The sequence below is a fragment of the Seriola dumerili genome, unplaced genomic scaffold, assembly GCF_002260705.1.
Source record: "Seriola dumerili isolate Sdu_G_001 unplaced genomic scaffold, Sdu_1.0 BDQW01000331.1, whole genome shotgun sequence".
NCBI classification, from domain to species: Eukaryota; Metazoa; Chordata; class Actinopteri; order Carangiformes; family Carangidae; genus Seriola; species Seriola dumerili.
Genome location: NW_019174586.1, coordinates 607736 through 625709, shown reverse-complemented (window position 1 = coordinate 625709; position 17974 = coordinate 607736). Strand labels below are relative to the sequence as shown.

At 40.9% G+C, this 17974-nt stretch overlaps 2 protein-coding genes across 5 annotated transcripts in view; one reads left to right on the top strand and one right to left on the bottom strand.

Annotated features, from left to right (window-relative positions):
- Window positions 1-12741, top strand: part of kcnip1 (potassium voltage-gated channel interacting protein 1) — a 38515-nt gene extending 25774 nt beyond the window's left edge. For all 4 annotated transcript variants that reach the window (XM_022759919.1, XM_022759922.1, XM_022759921.1 and 1 more), the window contains exons 2-8: window positions 9065-9189; window positions 9978-10047; window positions 10196-10266; window positions 10389-10496; window positions 10618-10722; window positions 11153-11215; window positions 11572-12741. In XM_022759919.1, the coding sequence (XP_022615640.1) occupies window positions 9065-9189; window positions 9978-10047; window positions 10196-10266; window positions 10389-10496; window positions 10618-10722; window positions 11153-11215; window positions 11572-11619 (590 nt within the window). In that variant the 3' untranslated portion in view covers window positions 11620-12741. The remainder of the gene's footprint in view (window positions 1-9064; window positions 9190-9977; window positions 10048-10195; window positions 10267-10388; window positions 10497-10617; window positions 10723-11152; window positions 11216-11571) is intronic.
- Window positions 12742-13453: 712 nt separating this feature from the next.
- Window positions 13454-17430, bottom strand: tlx3 (T-cell leukemia homeobox 3). Its single transcript, XM_022759918.1, has 3 exons — window positions 16766-17430; window positions 15468-15705; window positions 13454-14790 (listed from the first exon to the last, which is right to left on the bottom strand). Exons 1-3 carry the CDS (start codon window positions 17190-17192, stop codon window positions 14607-14609), a joined length of 849 nt encoding a protein of 282 aa, XP_022615639.1. The 5' UTR covers window positions 17193-17430; the 3' UTR covers window positions 13454-14606.
- Between the last annotated feature and the right edge of the window lie 544 nt (window positions 17431-17974).

Genomic DNA, 17974 nt, shown 5'->3' with positions numbered 1-17974 from the left:
TGCGCTTCAGTATGCTTGTGTCGAGCATCGATGCTGGTAAACACACACATGTCGAAGGTATTTGTCACTCTGCTCACACACTGCTTTTCCGTCTTGCTGTTACCTTGGAAGCATGGTAGCCATGGCAACAAAAGATGTCAGTTTTGGGGTGGGCGGGGTTGGAGGGGTGTGGGTGGGGGTATGTGTGTGTGTGTGTGTGTGTGAGGGGGGGCTTGATGAGATTGGGGGTATTCCTAAGTAAGTCAAAGCCATGTGAAAGAGCAAGACAGTGAGAGATGCAAATATGCAGATGAAGCGAGGATGGAGGTCTTTCTTTTTTTTTCTTTTTAAGAAGACCTGTTGCCTCTGAGAAATGTTTTGCTTCCTCGTTACTCATTCTAATGAAATCCTGTAAACCAAATGTATATAAATCTAACAAATCTAAACTGGCTTCTCCAGTGAATGAGCACGCAGAGCAGGAGCCTGGTGCCAGAGTGAAAATATCCCCTATTAATAGTGTGCAGTCATTTAAACTTATTTGTTGAGGCAGGCTATTATTGGTTTTTCAGAGCAAATTAGACCATACAGGACATTTTCCAAGTGAGTGCATATGGCTCATTTCATCTTATGAATAACCTTTTTTTTTTTTTTTCCTCCCACAAGCTCAAACAAACACCTTTCCCCAAGGGTGTTAAAAAGGCAAGGCGTAAATTTGTTGCTATTTTGAATAATGAGGTGGTTGTAGATGCATTCACGTTGTGCAAACGTGTGAAATTTGGCTCTTCCTGCAAATAAAAACAAGCCTTTTTACCTCCACAAATTCCCTGAAAGAGAAAAAACATAAAAGAATGGGTTGTAGAGCTGGAGCTATTTGGAGGTCGTTTGTAATTCTGGTGTTGTGTTGTGGTACTTAAGCGCCTCTCTCTTTCTCCTGCTCTGACATGTTCGCTGTATGCAGGATTAGTGCAGCGGGGCTTGTATGTGTGCAGCCGCCTATTCTACGGTCTTACAGATAACTTGTTATCCAGGATCGCGACACTGACTGCAACAGTGAGAGAGAGACGGTGCATGGCTGTAATATTGCAAGATTAGATTCCTGCATGATTGATCCTCTGAGCACGAGCTTATCACTGTGCTCTGAAAGAAAAAAGAAAAAAAAAAAAAAGAAAAAAGCCTCCCCGTGCATGCATCTTGCTCCTGCCTGAATATTTGCATGCCTGCTTGTCTGGACTGTCTGTTTTCATCAAGGCTGCTTGTTGTTCTCTGAACTTGCTTTATTTTCTGTCAAGTGTTCTTGTTCTTGTGTGACAGGCTCTCTTTGGTGGGAGTTTTCTCCTACCTGTTGTCTTGTCTGCCTGGTTCTGTCTGGCAGGATAGCTGCTATTTTCTTCCTCTTCTGTTGTGGTGGCCTCTGACAACTCATCTCTCGAGAAAAAAATTTCACCTGGCATTTTTCTCCCCTCCCTTGTGCATTTTTCATTTCTTTTCAGTCCCTATATCTCTGCCTGTCTTTCTCACTCCCTGCAGAAATGTTGTCTCAATCTTCCTCTCGCCTTCCCTTTTCTGTCACTCCTCTGCTTCTCCTCTTGTCTTGCTTTTCTCTTGCTTTCTGCTGCCGCTCCTCCCCACCCTTCCACCTTCCACATCTTTTCCTTTTCAACCCGCTGCTTTCCCTCTCCACGCTTGTTTCTCTTTATCTTACTTTGTTCTCATTTTTCCCCATCACACTCTTACATTCCATATCCACAATCTGCTCCTGGCACCCTCATCTCCATACCTCCCTCTCTCTCTCTCCTGTCTCTTTTATGCCTCCATTCTTTCTCTCATTTGCTCCTTTTCTCCATCACCCACGCTCCCATTAGCTGGTGTGAGTGCTTATTAAGTCATCTCATCATTCTCTTCTCTTGGCTTCCAGGAGAGTGTGTGCGCCTTCCTGTGTGTGTGTGTGTGTGTGTGTTTATGTGCATTTGTGTGAATTTCTGCAGATTCAGTTCAAGTCCAGACATGTATTTACTCAAAAATCTATGTTGGCACGCTGCTATTTGTGTGTGAATGAGCTGTATTTGACTCACTCTTCCCAATCATAATCAGGAGTGGCACGCTAATATGTGAGGAAGAGGCATTACGTTGATTTCTGTGTGTGTGTGTGTATATGTGTTTCTCCTGTATGTAAACACGAACACACCACACTGCAATTCCGCAAACACCTTCCATCACTTCGGTCCTCCTTCACAGGCTAAAGATTAGTAAACAAACGGATGTGTACGTGTGTGTGGGTGTGAGGATGCAAGATTGGGATTGTATACAGTTATGTGCACACGGGTGCTTTAAAACCTCTATGACCCTTGAAATAATGTGTTCATGTTTGGCTTGTTTGAGGGTCTGTGACTGGATGCATGTATTTCTCCACGTGTGTGTGTGTGTTTTCAACCGGAACGAGTTGCTGGACTTTCAGTGAACCACCCAAAGGCCAGTCAGATTGGCCCCCGTGTCCACTGACTTGGATATTGACGGTGAAAAACAATGAACGAGATCTTAAATTCACACAGCGGAAGGTGATTATGTGGTTATGTGTAAACAGGACTGCTGCAGCTGAAATCTATTTTTAAGATGCTTTCCTCCACACCTCCCGGGAGTTCATGGCCAATGGAATTGCCACTTTCTTGGAGAGCGCTCTCCGCCGTTAAAGAGGCCGGTGAGAGCGAGGCCTCTCCATTGCCGCCAGGACAGCAGATTATCCTAATTCAGATTATGCAAATGACACACTCTCTGGCAAGGATTACAGGACACAGTATGAGAAGGAAAGAGAGAGCATGGCAGAGATAGAGTGGCAGAGTGAGAGAAGAGATTGGCAGAGTGAGAGAGATAAGAAGTGGAGGCGAAAGGAGGATTCAGTGGGCAACGGAAGAAAGGAAGAGATGGAGGAGAAATGAGAGCTAACATTAAATACACGAGCCAGCAGTAGTTAGGGAGAGAGCTAAGAGTTAAATCCTGTTTCTGGGCTGGAGGAAGTGTGTGTGCTTTGATGTAAGAGGTATTTTTTTGTGACAGGGTGCTGGCTGGGGAGAGTGACAGGCAGTCTTTCTTTACTGACAGTTCGGGCCACCACTTAATACTCCAAACAAGCTCTGAAAGAAAAAGGGTTCAGGCTTTTGGTCACTGTCAGACTCCACAGCTCATAATAGCTTGTGTAACAGATGGAAGTGAAGCGCTTGAGGTTGCTTTTTAGGTTGGGTTTATTTAGGTTTTCCTAACCTGCTAATTTTGCAGATTCAGTTCAGTTTTGCAACATGATTCATGCAAGTTTTTAGATCTCACCTGTTAGCAATAAAAACTTTGTACAGTGAAGTTTTACTAACTAGATATAGATAATACTGCCGTTCTCGGTATGTTAAAGAGCTGATCTTATTTTTTTAAGGTTGTTTCCTGCAGCAGAATGTCTTGCACTTGGAGCTTTACTTACAATGTATTCTTACTGTATTCATCTTAACACCCCTCTCTAACATCCACATTTAAAAAAAATAAAGAAAACAGAATCCTTCCTTAGCAGTGAGGCTGGGAGGACAGCATCAGCCACACTTTTCTTAATATTTTTTATTATATCAACAAATAAAAAGAACATAACTGACATTGTTTTCCTCCCACATTTCAGTTTTATCCATGGCAGTCAGCTATAAGCCCATTTGTTCCTGTTGAAAGAACAGCTCAGAAATCTTTTTAGATTTTTAAATTTAAAAAAAGGCCCAGTCATTTTCTAAAACAGCTGGGCCCTGGAGTTTGAAGAATGTGTTACTCAAACAAGAGTTAATGGTTGGAGACTGCTTTCTGCTGTGGACTAATACACATTTTAGCACCAGTGAGTATTTACAGTGATAGAACATGTATGTGGGATAAAGAACAGCAGGCGTGTTAAGTGTAGTGAAGGAGCATCTCACCCAGTGCAACTTTGTGGCTCATTGTTTTTCAGTCTATATCAGTCTTTGGCTACACAGGCGGTACTTGTTATTAGCAGATCACAGGCAAATAGATCTTTACATTAGATTTTTTTTTTTTTTGCTCCAGATTCCAATCTGAGACCTTTAATATCAACTACCTGCTGATACCAAGTTTGATCTGATCCATAATACAGCTGTAGAAATACATAGTGTTTAATAAAATATAAACCTCTGCAGGTTTCCTTTGATGTTTTCCTTTAGTATTTTTAATGATGTCCTACAGCACTTGTGTAATATCGGATAAATGCTGCCAGTTGCTGACAGTAAGAGACATCTCAAGGTTGATCACTTGAATGAACACGATATAGACTCAGTCATCCTTAAGAAGTGATGTTTACACTACTGAGCATCTTTTAAATGTCTTGCAAATTAAATTAAATGCTACTCTTGCCCCTTAATTTAATTTTACACAGACCTGCTGCTTTAATTCCAGAACAGTAAATAAAGCAAACCTGCAATTGACAACTCTGCTGGAAACCTCTTGATACAGCAGAGCCCCCTGCAGTCTGCAAGTCAGCGGCTGCACCTCAGCTCGTTGGGCAACCACAGCTTCTTTTTACATTCACATTAATGAGTGTGAGCTGGTCACAGTACACGGATAGTACAGAAAATATTCCATGTTTATATCATTGTGAATTTTATAAGCGTTATCACTATATGACTAAATGCATCAGCTAAATCTGTCATAACACATGCAATGAAATGTACAACACATCTTCATTAGTGGCCTTGACACACACTAGCGGTCTCTGTGTTAGTTACTGCTGCCCCCTGCTGGTGCACTCAGATTGTAGCAGGTTATATAGTTCCCTGTGCTCCGCTCAATCAGACACGCTCCAATATTAAGTTAATATACAGCTCACAGTGCAGATTATGATGGATCCTGTCGTCTCACCAGCTGTATTCATAATTACTGCTTTAGCTAAAGCGTTGTTTATACTGTAGAGTAAGTCATATCCAAGGACTTGGGCACGTTCAGCGAGAAAAGTCACTTTGTGGTAAATTAAGCCTTCTGTTGTTGGGGGATGTCTGTGTGTCTTAATGGGGACAATTAATCAAGTGCTGATCTGCTCATGAACACACATTCACACATGCACACGCACAATCATGAAACAAACGCATACGGTCGCACAGCAGAAGGTGAGCGTATCACAATGTGCTCAGGTCGGACCCTCGAGTTAAAGCACTGTTCCCAAAGAGTGAAGGACACAATGGCTATAACACAGAGGGGGGAGTGGAGTTGGGATGGGGTGGGTGGGGGGGGTTAGTGGGATGGAGCGAAGGTCAGGAGAGGGAGATGCCCCAGGGAACAGAGAGACGGGGGGATAAAAAGACAGAGATAGAGAGAGGCAGGTGAGCGCTGATCTCACTGTAGGAGAAAGCGGCATGAATAGAAAGTTAACAGGCACAAGAGGAGACGTATAGAGAAACAATAGGCCACTGCAGGCAGAGTCTAGTTGTACATGGTGAAATGATGGAATAAGAGGTGGGTTGAAGCGATAAACCAAGGCCAGCGGGAGGAAAGAATTAATCAAAATGGAAAGAGAGGAACAGAGTGAGAACAGCTTACAAGCAATAGCTATCATTCTGCTGTGCTGTGGGGCCATCAAAATGCTGCACCTACTGGGAGTCATCACTGTGGAGGGTGAGTGAGTACTACAACTACTATCACTGTAATCCAGCACTAACCAAACCAGCAAATTTAAGAGGAATTATTTTGTTTTTTTTCACTGTTGTCTCTCTGTCAGCGAGTTATTTAAAAAACAAAACAAAGAAAAGGTTTGGTTTACTCAGGGAGGAGATGTTTGGTATGTGGGACTCACCTGCTACTTGTTCAGAAAGTCAAAAAATCAAAATTTTAATAAACAAACTGTAAATGTTGATGCTGCGGGCTGTTCAGCTGTTCAGTATTGGTGGAGATTCACAATCAAGTTCTCTATTGTCATAACTACTCCTAACATGCCTGCTGGAGAGGGATTGTACATTTCTTCCTTTGTTGCTTTTTATATTTTAAACCTGCAATACCCAGCTGTCCAATACATCTGTTTGTCTACTGCTGTCACACTCAAACACTGGCATTTCTACTGCTACAATGACTGATGCCATATATACAAATAATACAAAAAATGATGGAAACTTATACCTAGCTGAACCTAATACTGCAAAAAAAAATAAGTGAAACCCATGAAAAAACTCGGCATATTAACAGTGACAGTGTATAATAAGTAATAAGAAGTAACAAGGGTAATGACTTGTGTTCAACACTTTACTTCACCTTTGTTATGGTCTGTATGTAGAGATTCACAAATCTAAAGTTGCTGAAGTTTGTCTGCCTGAACAGAATATGTTGTACTTTCTAATGACCAGTGGTAATTTCAGCATATTTCTTCATAGTTTTATTATAATGTGCTCAATTTAGGTTATGTTGCATAATTTTGCATTCTAAACTGTATATACTTTATCCTATTATACAGGGAAGCTGAATTCATAAATAACATTTTGTTTTAGCTGCTAATTGGCTTTTACCACAAGAGGAAGAAATTAGTGACTTTTGAGACAAAATAATAGTTTTCTGACAGTGAAGAGGCTGAAACTGTCTCTTCTCCTTGATCATGAGTTCAATTTTTATAATTCACCGAGCGACAGTGTAGAGAACAAATTTAAACCTGAAGACTAACTAATCCTGACTCTCACATACTTATATTAACTTAGGTGTTTTACATGTTTTCCATCATAATGCAGTCTTATTATATCTATAGACATAACGCTGCCATAATACAGTAAATATTCTACTGCTTAAAAATGTCTGATGACTTTTTCTTTTTTTTTTTTTTTAGAGGTACAGTTGCTCTGTGAGATGGGATGTCTTGTGCTGTGTTAGTTTTTATTATAAGCATAGAGTGTGATGATGACTGTGCAGGTGCCATCAGGGTTTTCACAAGAACAATAGAGTCTCGGTGACGCCTTTCAGAGGAGTCTATGTTCTTTAACTCTATAGGTGCACGAACACTCTGCTGTGTGGGTGTATCAATAGACAGACGCCTGAAGGTTACAGTGACGGTGTAAGAGCACCACATTAGAATCTGTGTTTTGAATGCATTTACAAGAATATGTGCATGTGCATCACACTTGTTTTGGTGTGTGTGTTGTGTGTGTGTGTGTGTGTGTGTGTGTGTGTGTGTGTGTGTGTGTGTGTGTGTGTGTGTGTGTGGTTATGCAGCATACAGTATGACCACTGAGAAACTGAACTGCCTGAGTGATGAAAGAAATGGCCTTCAGGGCCTCCCTCTCTCTCTCTCTCTCTCTCTCTCTCTCCCTGTGTGTGTGCGTTAAACAGGGTGAGGTAGGAGAAAGCAAGATATAAAGCGAGACTGCTTAGCAACTCAATAAGTTGTACAAAGTCATAAAGTAATAACGCTCCATATAAGAGAAAATTAGCAGCCACGATGCAATAAGCTCTTGCTGGGTAACAAAATGAATTATTGTAATTTCCGTTGACTATTACATTTTTAAATGAGTTGTGTTTTGTTTTGTAATATGTTCGCATCATGATCGCAACAAGTAAAATGACGCCACAGTGCCACATTTGAACATCATAATTGACACTTTAATTCAAACCCACTTTTGGCTCCTAAACCGTGATGGCAGCACTTCTGTGCACGAAAAAGTCTGCTGATGTATTAAATGAGAACGCTGGATACTCCGTCTAAAATGGTGAGGTTTAATTTAGCAGTGAGATGAAGCTGTCTTTGCTTTGCACAGTAAAAATGCCGACCTGGTACCCATGATTCATTGCTAGAATGGAACTGAAGAGGTATTGGTGTAATGAAGCTTCACAAAGCACTAATGGTCTTTCCACACATATAAAAATGTTTCTATTTCAAGACTGTTGATGTTTCAAAATGTGGATTGCCAAGGACACAGTGAACCTTGCACCCTTGTGACACTCAATTAAAGCAGAAGAGGAGCCCTTAAAAGAACCTGTGACTGTACCAGCTCCCATTCAAACCAATGTCTGCCAAAATTTTCTCAGATGACAGTGCAATAATCAAGTTTACCGATTTAAGGATTTTGAAGTAAGCTGTTGTAAATCTGGACAGTTCTCTGGACTGGCGTGACGATCGTAATTAGTATTTAAATGCTAAATGACAGAGGAAATTGTACTTGATCTCCATTCAGCCCTTTGGATGGGAAGTCGGCTCTTACAAGTAATTAGAGGTCTACACAGGCGGCAGTCACGACTCGTCACACCAATGTCATGTATCTGCCAGAGAGGCCAACAGTCTGTCCTCCTCATATTAAATTAATTTATTATTTATTTATTATTATTATTAGATGTATCTATGGACAGGCTAGCACAGATGAGTGATGGACAATCATTATTCTGAAATGGCCTTCATAAAACATGGCATCTTATCACTTAACCACAAGTAAGTTTCTTTTCTTTTTTTTCTTTTCTTTTTGGTCCAGTATTTTACTACTGCACATTCTGACCACTTTATCATATTCAGATTTTTATTACTATAACTGTTAAATTATGCACGATTATAACAGTATGCATAATTATTACATTGTAGATTGCTTTGGGGATTATTGCGCTCAAGTAAATGTGTAGATGAGTGTCTGAGAGAGAAAAGGAGAGTGTCTTGCTTTTATACCGTCATGTTCACCTATAGACACTTTTTGTGTGTGTGCGTGTGTGTGTGTGTGTGTGTGTGTGTGTGTGTTGTACCAGAGTCAGTGGTTTGTCCTCTCTCCCCTCCCCTACGGCGAGGAGAGTAATGAGTTGTTAATGATAGGGCCGGTGAGAGGAGGAAAATGGGGCTGTTGGACTGACCTCTACCTCTCTGCACCTCCATCTCTCATCCTCTCCTCTCCTTCTCTTTTTTGGTCACAATTTATATCAACCTGCCTTTTCAGAAAGATTTCAATGTAGTTAAAACTTGACGTGTGCACATTAGTTCACTGAGGCAATGTGTCCCCTTTCCCTTTTTTATATGTCCAGTTGCTACTTTCTCTCCCTCTTGGAGGTCATGTTAAATGATAGTGGTTTCTTTTTTTCCCCTTTGTTTTTGTGTTTGTTTCTTCAGATAAAGCTGATGATGACTTGGAGATGACCATGGTGTGCCATCGACCAGAGGGCCTGGACCAGCTAGAGGCTCAAACCAACTTCAGCAAAAGAGAGCTCCAAGTGCTCTACAGGGGCTTCAAGAATGTAAGTCAGTGTGAAAGTGCCACAGAAAACAGGTTTTCAGTTTTTTGAGAGATATGTATGTCGATCAGACGGATAGAAACAAGCAAACCAAGAGGTTGGCTTTAAGAATAAAGAAAACCCCACTCAAGAATTCTGAAATATGAATCATTGGAGTTTAAATGAACCAGAGTATATTTATTTTTGCATAAGAAACAGTATGTAAAGGTTTTGATTTCACTGGGGAACAAAATACATTTGGTTGAGAATCAGACCTGATCTCCTATTTTCTGACCCTCTTATTAGTGTGTTTTTATTATCATATTGTATTATTATTAGCAGTAGTATGTTTTTTCGTTGATCATTTTGCTCTTGTCGGCCTTACAATTTCTTTTTTTAACTTTTTGAATATACTTAAGAATATAATATGTCATTTATCAGCGACACATGGATGATATTGATAGTTTTTTTTGCCAGTTTAGCAGCTATAAGATTCCATGTCACGCTGGACAAAAGGTCCGAATTTGCAACTGCAGTCAGTTGTACTTTGGTCAGATGAGACAGTGTAGTATTCTAGTTACCAGCAATTAAACTAGTCCAAATTAAAAGTTATTCAATTGTGCTAATTTCCTCACATATAGCCGCCTACTCAGTATCCAATCTCCAGTTAACTTTGTTTGTTCCTTTCATTCATTTAATCACACCCTCCACAGTCTCTGTCCACCTGTTTGACCGACCAATGGGGTTGGTTTGTGTATTTTATTTATATGTTCTCCTCACTCCCTCTTCCCTTTGTCTCCCTCTCTTTCCAGGAGTGTCCAAGTGGCGTTGTAAATGAGGAAACTTTCAAGCAAATATACTCCCAGTTCTTCCCACATGGAGGTACAGAGAGAGAGAGTGTGTGTGTGTGTGTGTGTGTGTGTGTGTGTGTGTGTGTGTGTGTGTGTGTGTGTGTTGTAATGTAACGTGTCTATACCTGTCTCTGTATTGTTTCTACCCAGTCTGCAAACTTTTTCTTCTTCTCCTGCAGATGCCAGCACCTACGCACACTACCTGTTCAACGCGTTTGACGCAGCACACACCGGCTCCATAAAGTTCGAGGTTTGTTTTACTCATTCATTTCCACTTTTCTGTACGTTGATGCTCAGGGTTTGAAGACGTCTCTTCTATATCTCTAAATTTTCAGTTGCTCATTCTGCCTCTGTTTTTTTTTTTCTCTCCAGGACTTTGTGACAGCTCTGTCCATCCTGCTGAGGGGCACTGTCACTGAGAAGCTCCAGTGGACATTTAACCTCTATGATATCAACAGAGATGGATACATCAACAAAGAGGTGTGTGTTTGTGTACCTGCGCGTGTCTTCATTTTTTTTTTTTTACATTTGTGGTTATGTGCACTGTTTGTTTTTTTTATTAATCATGTCTCATTGTATGCATCTCTTTTCTGTCTCATAGGAGATGACAGACATTGTCAGAGCGATATACGACATGATGGGGAAATACACTTACCCTGTCTTGAAAACTGACGCACCCAGACAGCATGTGGATGCCTTCTTTCAGGTAAAGAAATCTGAGTCTTTTATTACATCAAAGCTAAACCCAACAACACAAACATCAATGACTGACTGAACAAGGATGGATCAGTCAAACACTACATGCTTTATATTTCCGTTATCAGCAAAAAAAAAAGAAAAAAGAAAAAAAAGAAATAACCAACCATTAGCATGAGTAATGATGGGCACCTTGGTTAAACAGCAAATAAAAGAGAAAAAAACTAATTACAAGAAAAGACATCACACTAACTGGCTGGTGATCTTTACAGGACAATCACAGCAGTGAATATGGGGAAAAGACTGACAATAATCTCTCAGCAAAAGCTACTGATTTTAAAGCAGTGTGCATCATGCGTTCCTACCTTTGAATAAATATCTTAATATTGTCGCATACACACAGCACAAATGGCTTCATGCGTGTGTGTGTCTCTCCACAGAAAATGGACAAAAACAGAGACGGCGTGGTCACTCTTGATGAATTCATCCTTTCTTGTCAAGAGGTACTTGGTTCTTTCTTTAAGTTCTCTTCTCTGTTGCATAAACCCTTTCACTTTGCAGAAGGCCTTTTTCACAGCACATGTATAAATGCTAAAATGAATGATGGCTTGGTAACTTACAACTCAACTTCATTGCTCAAAAAGACCTTATTTTCTCCTCCTCCGCAGGTTTTTTTTTTTTTTAACCTTTTTATTATATTTCTTGTTTGCCTTTGGAGAGAGATTACTGACATTTTCATACTGTCTCCATTTTTGGACTTCCAGTGCCCCCTAGTGGCTGTTGAACTGAATTAAATGATGATGGTTAGATGTTTTTCTCCTCACAGTATGCTTCTTAATTTCCCATCTTCTTTGCACAGGATGAAAACATCATGCGGTCTCTGCAGCTCTTTGAAAACGTCATCTAGACAACAAAGAAGAGGGAGACGGCGCTATAGACGAAAGCATGGAGATTGAGAAAAGAGAAGAAAGAAGGGAGGGAGAAGGAGAGATGAACATGCACAAGAAAAGGAACCGCATAGCTTGCAATTGAAACGATACAAAGAGCTTGTTGCTTTGTGTGTGACGGTTGCCGCAAAACTTCATGGGAGGTGTCTTGCTGTAACAAATCCATGGCGACAAACCATCACTGGTTTTTGGAAAATGTCCTTCAGAATAAAACACGTCATTTGACCTTTCTGTGACCATTCATCTCGTCTCCATCTCCCTCGATTGTTGCTGTTGTTACGGTTACCGTCATGTTGGACAGTGTGTACTTCATGCCATCATGTAAATACGGATTCTTTCACATTTGGTCAAATCCTTTTCTGAAATATGTTAATTGAACCACGTTATGAGGACTGGTATTTCCTAAAAGCAGCTTGGCAGTGAGATCAAACAAATGCATACTTTGTGCATTAGAGGCTTAAATAATAGCTGCTTTCATCATGAACTTCTGTGTCAATACAACAAACATAAGCAATATTGTGAAGCATGCAAGCCAAGAGGCCTACGGCATATCTAACATATATGTGCCATACGAAACTTAGTGGCAACACAGTCATCTTCTTGCTCTAAATGGTGATATTTGGGAGGCCAGGCCTGGGCGTAGCATCTCACAGAGCCACCTCATCCGTTTTTCAGACACAGGCCTGTAAAGGTTTGCACAGCTGAGCGCGACCGCAGCCAGCTTGCGTCTTGTGGCAGTTTTACAACAGTCCCCATAAAGCCCTCGTTACTCCTACTATGTGTGTTCCAGTGGTGTCAGTCAGTGTTTCAATGTTGTAACGACTCGACTGTAGATATTTAACTCTGGTATTTGTGGCTTCTTCTCGCTGTCTGGAATCATCCGTGTCCGTCTGTGTGTCTCTGATTCTGACTATCCGTCTCGTCTTTCTGTCAAATTGGATATAACTGTAGCCTAATTATTCTACCTGGCATTCATTGTTAAATAGAGTCTACCTAGAGGTTTACTGCAGTACAGATGCAGAGTGATACAGGGATCTGCATGCGTCTAAGTGTGTGTGTGTGTGTGTGTGCGTGTGTGTGTGTGTGTGTGTGTGTGTGTGTGTGTGTGGTGTCCTGTTGTAAAATTGTTGTTTTTTTGGGGGTTTTTTGTTGTTTTTTTTTGCCTAAATATTAAAGTGTCGTTTATCCTAGCTTCATCTTGGAAACACAACAACGAGTCCAGCTAAACTGACCGCGTTTCGGCTACAGAGGAGAGTTTCGTCGTCAATTCTGTCTGTTGAAAATGTCGACTCAGAGCGACCAACCTTTCACTGTGAGGGAGAGACAGACGAGGGGAGCTAGAAGGAGGGGATGATGGTGGAAAGAATAGGGGAAGACAAAGATGAGAGAATAAGGCAGAAGATGAGAGCAAAGACCTTTTCACTGATTCTGAAGGAATGGAAGCCATGATTCAAACAAGAGCCATCGTTTTGAAGATTGAGCAGGACAAAAACACAGATTTATAAATGATTTGCTGTCATGCCCACTCACTGTGCCACCAATCGTGTAATAAAAATCCTGGCTGAGATTTGCTGCAGCTCATCTCAAATGTACCCAGACATACGTCCAGGCAGACTGACAGACAGGAAGACAAACAGATAGACAGGCATACAGACACACAGACAGCTCACAACTGTCAGAATGAAATAATGTGTGTATTGAAATATTGTATAAAATCATTATATTTATCAATAAACTTTTCAAGAAACAAAATGAATTCATGTCTGCTATATTTTACCTTGTTGCTTTTTTTTTTTAATAGATTCTAATTATTGTGTCTGAAAAGCTTGAAATCATTTTTATGGTGCATCATAAAGAGCATGAGCAAAAAGGATCACACTAACAGTTTATACTGTTATTTACACATATACAATGAAAGTACAAAAAGGGGTTGTACATCTGTGACTCTATCCCAAAGGATACGGCCCCTCAAATAAAGCATGATAATGTGCATATGAAAAAACTTCACCACCATCACTGGACATGCATCACTCCCTTTATTACCCATCTTACAGCCTCTTTTTCACCTCTCTCCCCACTAATCCTGACATTTATTTTCCTTTTATTACTGCTCACAATAGCAGTTTTCCCATAATGCAACATTTGGGCATCATTTTTGAGGGCTACTCTGGTGCATCCCACCTGTGTATGTACAGGTGCTTGTAGTGGAGTGAGTAAATCTATGAATGAGATTTGAAAAAGGTTGAAGCACCAGAATAATTTAATTGAAATAGCCAGATTTTATCTGCATTTTTCTTTTATATTTTGATAAAACCGAGCAAGAGATTTTTTTTAAAACTGGCTGACACATTTTATGTAAGTAAACTATTGTATAGGTGGTGGAGTGTTTGGCTGCTGTTCCTCCCCTAATAAAACAGAGCTAACTCTTTCAAAGTGAGGCAAAGGATGTTTGTTTCAGAATAAGGAGAAAACACCTTTACAAAATGTTCAATCATGTTGTGTCTCACTGTGGAAAATTCATTACCTCCTTCAGGTCTGTAGGCTAAATTTCTCTCTCCCTCTTATTCTAATAAACAGAATAAGTACAAGCATAAGAGGACAATCACAGGGTGACAAGAATTTTTAATGACAAGTTCTGTTTCAGCTCCTCTTTCAATTTGAAAAGTCTCATTGTTCCCAGGTACAGAGTTGCAAGATTTAGTCCAAGAAAGTTCAGTTTCTGCTTCAAGACAGGCGTCATTCACTCACCATCATTTCAGGTCCAGTTTCACAACCATCCACTCTAATGGCTGTGGCCCACTCTTCAGTTTTTCTGGTCCAACATAATTTTTTCTCCATTGTATGGATCGAAGTAAGTCCTACTGTCCTCATGTAGGCCTAATTTAATTTATTTATCCTCCCAGGGGTAATAGATGATGCTTATTGATTGCAGCCTGGTGTTTGGTCTCTATTCCCTGTCCTCGGCCCAGGGTTGGAGGTTCTGCAGGGCATACAGGGAGGAGTTATGGGCGCACAGTGGATCCGACACCGCTGATTCGCTGAGGGACTTCTGGAGGGCGGACTGCTGCAGCTGCAGGATGAGGCGATTGGCCTGCTGACGCTCCGCCTCCCTCTCCTCGGCTGTCTGTCTCCTGAAAGAAGGCAGGAGAAGAATTTTAACATGAGATTAGATTCATTATTAATAAATAAAAAGTGAGGTTACACAAGATTAAAGAATAGAAAAAAAATTGTCATTAAATTCATAGGCCTCATAAAAAAATACAGCAGTGAATTGTTGGAATAAAAATAAAAATATTTCTACAGAGCGATGCAGGGATGAAAAGATTTGACTAAAGGAAGAGGAATTAACAAAACAAAACAAAACAAACAAACAAACAAACAAAAATGTCGTTGACTTCTTGCAATATGTGGTAAACGTTACATTTTGGAGATTTAAAAATAATAATAATAATAATTTGGGGCTAATTAATATCGCACGATGTACAGGTTCTACCTAAAATGTATTTGTACTGAAGAGAAAAATAAAGTAAAATTATATCAAAGCTGTTTTTTAAAAATTTGTTGCTGTTAGTTTTCATCCTTTAGTTTTTTGTTCCCACTCCTCGGGGTCAATTAACAGGAAATTACGCGCGGGGTCATCCGCTAAACGAGGGAAGTTTGGTGTTTGAACAGGACGCCTGTGGCGGATGAAACTCTTTGTGGAAGAAGGCCACATTACCATTATCCGTGTTTTCTCAGGGTGGAGGTGTGATGGAATGCGGTCATAAATGTAAGTAACTTTGATATGAATATGGAATGTCATACCAACCTCCACTTGGTCCTGCGGTTCTGAAACCAGGTTTTGACCTGTGCGTCTGTCATCTTCAGACTCTTGGCCAGAGCTGCCCGCTCGGCGCTGGCCAGGTACTTCTGCCGGTGGAAGCGTTTCTCCAGCTCGCAGATCTGAACTCTGGAGAAGGACGTGCGGGGCTTTTTCCGTTTGGGAGGCGTCCGGTTCTGGTACGGGTGTCCTATCCGCCGTGTAACGGCGAACGGCACAAGAGCGGCTGCAGGGAAGAGAGACACACACCGGTGAGTGGAAGACGAGATTTCATACAGCACCAAACAGACTAATTCACTCCCCACTCTGTATGGAAATTCAAGACCATATATCACAGATATCTGCCCTGTTTGACAAGAATTCCCTATTTAGACTGTGTAGGCCACATGTGAAATATGTGAGGTGAAATTAATTGTGAAATATGAGTCTGCCCAAAGTATTGGAAACAATACAGTTATAAAAATCAATAAACACTCATATTAAAGTTGTTTGGGATTTAACAGATAATGTCGACCCTGCTAATTACAGATATAACAGCAGGCCTGTTGGCCTGTTTATCTTTTCTTTACATACCGTGTTATAGGCCTTTGTCAATAAAGGCTCCTCTTAGTCTTTAATAAAAACAGGCTGCACGTGAGATAAAATGTTTTAAATCAACTTGTATCATCTTTAATTCTACACCTAAACTTACTTTAATTTTTTTTGTTAAATACAGAGAACACATTACACCCTTTATTATTGATGATTGTCATGTTTAAGATTTTTTCTATAATTTATGGAGAAGGCTAAACTATTTGTCAGCGTAATAGCTTGTCTTATTCTTATTTAGCCTCCATTTAGCCCATTAATAACATATATTGTTCATTTTCACTACAGCATTATGACAGGACCATGTTGTTGCTGTTTGGTTCTTAAAAACAAAGCACAGAAACAGTAACTGTGATTGTACATTACTTGTTTTGCTTATTTTGTTATGTAGAAATGAAATATGGAAATCGTAAAAACATGAGTGAAGTCACACTGATACAAGGCGTTTAATATTAATCTGTATATACAGGCCTAATATACACAAGTTTAAAAATATTTAAACTACAAACTGTTGTATGATTTCATCCTCGTTAATCCATTTAAATAATTAAGTGAAACATTTCAGTTTGCTGTAAATAGCCTTTACAAATATATGGCACAGGTGTTTGTTGTTTTAACTGCTCCAGCAGCAGTTACTAACGTTTTAAATATAATAAAATATTTATGAGGGAACCCATTAGGTCGAACAGCTGGCCTACCTGATATTCTGTCCTTGGCGAACCTGTTCCCTATCCAGGGGAAGCACAGTCCTCCAAACCCGGGAACAGCGCCCTGGACGGGGGCTGGGGGTCCCGGGGCTGCCACCGGTCTGTGGGCCGGGACTCGAATCACTCCACGGCTGCCCAGACTCCTGCTCTCCCCGTATGAACCTGAAGTCTCCACCGGAGGCATTATACCGGAGAGAGAGATAGACAGCGCGGTGTAAGAGGGCGCGCTGGCCCCGGTCGGGCTTCCTAAACTGTAATAACCGTCCCCGCTGCTTAAATCTGATCCACTTTGTCTTCCAGCCGTGCGCCCGTTTTCTGGCTCTGTACCGGCTCCCAGGATCTGGTCGATGCCGAAGCTGATGGGCTCGTGATGGGCCGGTTTGGGAGGAGGGCTCGGCGCGCTGGGTGCTTGCTCCATTCCCGTAGCTCAGTCGCGAAAAGGACAAAAAAAAAACTGAACAGGGTGTTTTCAGTGGGATTCACAGCAGGGTCAAACTGTACCAAAAGTCATCGCCAGTAGTGTCTCCATCGCTGTCCAATCGTCCTCCCAGAATCCAGCGTGTCCTCGTTGTCTCTTAACAGGCCTCTTTCAGAGGACTGGGTCCTCTTTACAGGCTGTGGTGAAAGTTTGATGGGCGTTTGGAGAGATGTGACGCTCTGTCCTCCTCTCAGCGCGTCAAAACGCTCCGTCTAGCAGCTCCGTCCTCCTCCATCCTTCTCCACCTTTCATTGGCTGGCAGCAGAATGACTGATTGAATGTTAATGGGGGTAGGCCCAGGATTTGGCACAATAATCAAGATTTCCCATAACCACGGGCGTCAGCTTGTTATACATATACGGAAAGAAATGGCATCTTCGTGTCTTCAGAGTGAGTCAGTATTGGATGTTGTCGTTTTTTTCTATCATTATAATGAAGAGTAAAGAGCCAGCGACAACTTCATGGAAATTTATGTGGCATATGTAAAAAAAATCGCAGCAGGGATCACGGAAGAAAAATGTTCTTCCAAGCCGTTTGGTGACGAACGACTAATATTTTATAATATCAACCAAATGGTGTTGTGACAGTCATCTGTCAGTGTTCCGCACGACCCCGTAAATGTATTCACCATGAACGGGTTTATAAGTTTTGGTGACAAATGATATCGGTTGGGAAAACTTTTTTAGCCACCTTATAGTGTCTGATGAATTGATACTTCTGCG